A 6,000-nucleotide genomic window follows, 5' to 3' on the forward strand; every position below is an offset into this window, starting at 1 on the left:
AAAATCCTGTGCACAGTGACAGTTGAGTTTTCTTCTAGTGTCTGAGATCAAAACGTAGAAGCAGTGGTCCATGGGGTAGAACGCCGATGAAAAGGGTGCAGATTTGGTGTAGTGCCACTCACTCAGCAAAAAGAATACAATAGTTTGTGAATGCACAGTCACTTTCTATATGCACGACTTTCACTGCAAGTCATCTTCTCATTAATCGAGTAGACAACAAAGAGTATTTACCTTCCAAATGATGCAAAAACAGCCTGCAGGTTTTAATACCAGCTGTTCCTTCAGTGCACTCTGCTTTATTAACGGGTAGATTTATGGTCTGATTGGATCTCTGAGATTTTGCTAAATGAACATATCCTCGCATGGGAAAATATAGCTCTAGGCACATAGTAGTCATTATTGGAGGAAAATATCAAGCAGCATTTGCCAGAAACAACTATCCTTGAGCAATGCGGTTTACATTTATCAAAAGACATCAAAAAACATGGAAGAGCTGAATGGGGTGTTACAGTTTTAGACTGACAGATTTAGATTGACAGAAATACCAGATAACATGTGGGTCTTTAAACTGTGTAACAGAAAAGGCATTGCATCACACAACAAGACACAGCTGAATGTGAGTCAATATGAGACAGAGTGCATTTTAACTAAGTAGACTTTGGGAATTTGAGGTGGCGGACCACATGACACCCTGGAAACCTTTCAGAGAAGGTTGTGAGACTTATTTGGGCTAAGAATGCATTTTGCTGAACTGCAAAATAAATGTCCAAAACTTCAGAAATTGCATATTTTTATAAAATACATGTTTTTTCTCCCCCACATTCTGACGAATGTACAATAAACACCCTACTTTAGGTATGTCTCTCCTGCTCAAGTTGCACAGGAATCAATTCCTTGAACAGGAATCCAATTAATCCAGTTGAAGTGTTCATTAAACAACATCCACTTTATGGAAAAAGGCAGAGAAGAGCGGCCGATATCCAACAGAGTCTTAATAGGCCTTCCAGGAAAGAGTAAACACACAAATTCAGAGTTTGGCCTAATGTACAATGGTTATTTTCACTTCCCTTTACTTCCTTCCAGACCAGTTTGTGTCCTATAGCTACTCAGCATCAAACAATGACTTTACCTAGTCAAGGATCTGAATAGTCCCACAGAGGTCTTGAGTACATAACATACCTGAAAGTGTCACTCTATCCTCCTGTAAATTAATTTTAATTTCTTTCCCCCCCACACTTTTGTGAGGCTTATTTGTTAAATACAAACATTCACCCATCCTTGACCTAAACATTGCTTACCTTGTGCTTGTGCTAGCCTTAGAGAGCAGGTGCAACAGAGTATAGTCCAAAAAATCAGAACTCTCCTAAAGAGAAAGACAGAAAAGGTGTGATTATGGCAAATAGTAGTCTTACAGATAAATGTCTTTAGATTATATTCATCTTTCAAGTATGTGTGATTGTCCAGTCAAAAAAAAAAAAAGATAAATTTCTATCAAGGGACACCAGAGCCCTAATATTTTGTGCTTTATGTTCTTACGTAATCTGATCAAAAGATTAAAAAATAATCTGTTTATACTTTCATTTAGTTGTTCAATCATTCAAGTCTTTATAATGATATCAAACAGAAAAGCAAGATCAAGTTTGCATCTTTGATGCTGTAACCAGTAGATGGGACTGATTATCTTATTAATCAATTAATATTTTTCAACACTCACACATACTTCCACCTCCCACAGTTATCAGACCTGCTGCAAGAGATTGCAGCAGTGATTTGTCCAAAGAGTTTAACATCCGTTTCAAGTCAACAAGCTTTGTCTTATCTTTCTGCCGGACCGGATAAGCCACTGCTAAGCAGGTCTCTGACAAACCTCAAAAAACACACCATCACTTTAAAACCTACAATTCCAAGTGAAAGATACAGGTTTTTTTAGACCTAAAACAGGCCATTAGAGCTTTTCACTTGACAACAGTGGCATTTATCATGCCATATCAGCCAGTAAACAGACGATTATACGCAGCTGATTTTCCTGCGCCATTTATTTCTCAGTCCGAGCAATAAGAAGAGCATCACACATAGAGATGACAGGGCTGTAAAGGCTTTAATCGTCTGGTGGTGCATTTGACTGCAACCTCCTCACCTCACCCTTTCTTTCATTGTGTGACCAAGCCAAAAACGCTACAGGCCCCATCTACAGCCAGGGTTTAGTTTGTCCTTTCTGGGCTACTGTAGACACACAAACTCTGTCCTGCAGCATCTGTAGTTTCAAAAGGCTCCTTCTAAGAAAACAGAAACATAATAATTCTTATTTACAGGTAATTATATACTAATGAAAACATATTTAAACATACTCTAACATTCTGTAAATAATGCCCCCTAAATCTTACACACTGGACCTTTAAATTATCTTTGATGAACTCGTATTATTGTTGAGATAACATTTGGTTTTTACACTGTTGTGATTTGGTTGTATGCAGCAGTATGCTGCAAGAAATCTGGCTGCCTTTTGAGTAAGTGGTGTTTGAAGTGAACCAGACTCGGTGACAAGTGCTATAATGAAGGCAGTTACAGGAAATCTTTTACATTTGTGGTTTTCCAGAGGGCTGCAGAAAGCCACTGGTCAACCACTGACACACTGACTGCTGGTTGAAGCTTTTTAAAAACTCCCTCCTCTTTGCCCCTGCTCTCACACTGACATTAACCGAAAAACCAAAGAAAAACGGGGTGTGCAGTTTGTGACCGGAGTCTCTCATATGTCCAGCAGTGTTATATGATGCAACATTTTGACTTTTATTTCCCCTCCCATAGGGACAGCTGGCCAACCAGCTGAGTGAGATGCACAGCAGGGAGGAGAGAAAGAAAAAAAAGGGGGGGGAGAGGAAGGAGGAGAAAAAGGAGGAGAGTTCTGTCTCCTCCTCTCATACATCTCTCTCAAATCAGTCCCAGATCATTTGGCAGCCCATTGTGATACAAACTGCAAAGAAACAACTCCAAGAACAGTACAGCAGATTGCACAGGCGTCCACTGAACTGTCTGAAGAGCAGAGACAATTGTTTCCATAAGAGATTCTGCAACCTATTAAAACAATACCACCTGCTCAAGTGCATAACTGCCAGAATCTTTTTCACATATGAACTTCAAATCTGTGTCATTGTTCAGGATAAAGCTGCTGACAAATTCAAACAGACTAAGGCAACTTATCAATGCTTCTAGCAAACACACGCACAGGTGATGTTCACGAACACACATGAACTTGATAAGCCAGAAATAAAATAAAAAACAGTTTGGACTTTAAAAAAAAAAAATGTCTCGACTCACCCCCCGACTCCAGTGGTTTTAAGTTTGGAGTACGGGGCATTGTCCGGCTCCATAGCGGTTACTTCATTCTTTCTTGGGAGTTTTTACTACAGTCCAGACGAGGCAGATAAAGTTTTTCCATTCCAGGTGTTCCTTAAGGGTAGAGAGAGGAGTGAACGTACCAGGAAGCTGAAATAAAACAAATCAAACACTGTGAAATAAACCGGCAGTGGAAAGTCTGCTTTCTGTCATTGTCCTGTCTGTTCTTGTCCCTGTAGTCTCCTTCCAGAAGATGACACCAAATAAAAAAAAAATGTAAAGAAAAAGAAAAACGCTCCGGGGAGCTCCACCTGTGCGCTTCTTATGTTTTCTCCTTCTTCCTTTAGCCCGTTTTGGAAAAACACAATGAACGTCAAGTCAAATCTAGTCCGGCTTTCTTTCCCAGAGAACTGTTGCAGGACAAGATGACGACCTCCGTTAAGTGTATGTGTGTGTGTGTGTGTATGTGTGTCTCCACTTCCCCAAAATGAAAGTTTATTGTGGTCTGAGGAAAATCTTGAGAACCGGGAAGGGGGAACACCTCCCTCTGTCGCCCTCAGCTGACATCGAGGGAAACAAATTTGGAGCACAGACGTTGCAGCGCTCCTTCTGCTGAAGGTGTGTCTTCTTAGGAAGCAGGACTTTCTCGGGATTAAACGTGTTTAGTCTATGAATATTCAGTCTGTGTGTGTGTGTGTGTGTGTGTGTTGCTGGTTATCATGAGTGGTGGTAATTATATGAATGAGATGTGGATCTGCCAGGCTTTTCAGGGCTGCAGCAAGAATTTTAGAACTATTGGGGCCCCCTGCAGCCCCCCCACCCCCCACCCCCCCTACACATCCACATGCTGGAAACTTTCACCAGATGCCAAAACCTCCAAGCCATTTTTTTTTCAGCTTAAATTAATGTATACGAATATTTAGTAGTATTGTTGCACATTTCAGTGCAAAATTATGTTGTTGCATATCCTCAAGGCACTAAATTAACACTAGCCATCAGTCAAATGCTGGTTAAATGTGTATACAGTACAGATAACAGATAACAAATTAGTCAGTTTAAAGTAATGTTATCGTAGCTACAATAGACAATGACAGCTATGTCTGCGATCTACTAAAAATGATGTTGCTGCCCCAATAATGTTTCACAATTCCCTATTGAATCAAATCAGATTTTATTTGTATAGCCCAAAGTCACAAAGTACATTTGCCTCGGAGGGCTTTACAATCTGTGCAAAAACAAAACAAAAAACCTTTTAACAGGGAAAAAGGTGGAAGAAACCTCAGGAAGAGCCACAGAGGAGGGATCCCTCTCCCAGGATGGACAGATGTGCAATGGATGTCACGTGTACAGGACAAATCAACACAAACATATTGTAGAATTACAATGACTGACAAAATGACAATGAATCACAATGAATGATAAAATGATTACAGTAGCAGTGGAACCTGTGATAGAGATAGAGATACACAGATGCACAGCGGCAGCCAATCATCAACTAACTGTAAACTGTAATGGAGATATGGTAGCAATAATGACAGTAGTAATATGTGTAGTGGACGTCATGCAGGATCACAGCAGCAGCTACGATCCACAAGAACCTGCTGGACGATAGAGCAAAGAAACTCCAGGGAAGAAGTACAAAACCCTTTTTCAGGCTTTGGCCTGCTATGTAGTGTTGTATATTCAGTGGTGATGCAGTTGAAGGTGTTTGAAGAGAAACTCCGCCAACACTGTCTTAGTTGTATAACAAATTTATTACAATAAGTTCAGCATTGTAGCAAGTAAAACGTTACTTGGAGAGCCCCTGGCCATATGATAAGACTCTCTTGATCTATATGGGACAAGCCCCCAAAACATACAATCAAAATAACTCGCCCCGAGACATGCAATAGAATAACTCGAGTCAGAGGGACAGATAGATAAGAGAAATTCCTTTCCCAGGACACCCCACCTATGGGCCTTAACCTTTGACCTGATCTCTTATCTATACAGTTAAAAGAAACCATATTTTACATCACATCTACACATCTGACAGCAGCACCAAGATAGTATTCGCTTTAGTATGTGACTATGCATCTATGAGCAGACTCCTCAGTAGCCATACTGAAACTTAACAGGTACTGGTGGGTGGTGTACTGTGAGTTTGTCTGTCTCATATGTAATCTGCATAGTCTAATTTTACAGTTTTATTTGTGAGCATGGTGTGTTGTGCTGGAGGGGTAACTGAGAATGACTTGTCAGTCTCAATGTAGCCAAAAAGCCTATCCTGCTTTTTAAATCTATTTTACACTACAAAGAACCATAGTTTACAAAATGAGCATGGTGCTGTATGAAATAAGGCTTGAGGATGTGTGGCTGAGACCATAAACTCATGAAGAAACTGTTTACTAGAGTAATAAATCAATCGGGGAAGCGGGGTTATTTCCCCATGAGACTCAACCCTTATTGTTGCAGCCAAAGGAGTTGCCTCCTGCTCGCCATCAGAAATAATGCAGGTTTTAGACACTTCCGTGTTGGCTTCACTTCACAGCCCCGGAATCTCTGTCCAACAATTGTGTCCTGTCCTGTCAGTGGCTCTACCGGTAGCTAGTAGTATTCCTGCTACACTGAGCAGGCATTGGTTTGTATCAGCAATGCCACTGATTCCTCGAGTCCTTCCCAAGTGGG

At 40.6% G+C, this 6,000-nt stretch overlaps 1 protein-coding gene across 2 annotated transcripts in view; it reads right to left on the reverse strand.

Annotated features, from left to right (window-relative positions):
• The window catches only part of col27a1b (collagen, type XXVII, alpha 1b), a 59,734-nt gene extending 55,812 nt beyond the window's left edge, over positions 1-3,922 (reverse strand). Inside the window, exons 1-3 of one of the 2 annotated variants that reach the window (XM_027278104.1) lie at positions 3,645-3,922; positions 3,316-3,483; positions 1,299-1,363 (exon numbers count right to left, since the gene is read on the reverse strand). In XM_027278104.1, the coding sequence (XP_027133905.1) occupies positions 1,299-1,363; positions 3,316-3,368 (118 nt within the window). In that variant the 5' untranslated portion in view covers positions 3,369-3,483; positions 3,645-3,922. Of the gene's footprint in view, positions 1-1,298; positions 1,364-3,315 lie in introns of both variants that reach the window. The other variant, XM_019271839.2, reaches the window with a different exon arrangement.
• Between the last annotated feature and the right edge of the window lie 2,078 nt (positions 3,923-6,000).

Source organism: Larimichthys crocea, chromosome III (assembly GCF_000972845.2).
Source record: "Larimichthys crocea isolate SSNF chromosome III, L_crocea_2.0, whole genome shotgun sequence".
Classification (NCBI taxonomy): domain Eukaryota; kingdom Metazoa; phylum Chordata; class Actinopteri; family Sciaenidae; genus Larimichthys; species Larimichthys crocea.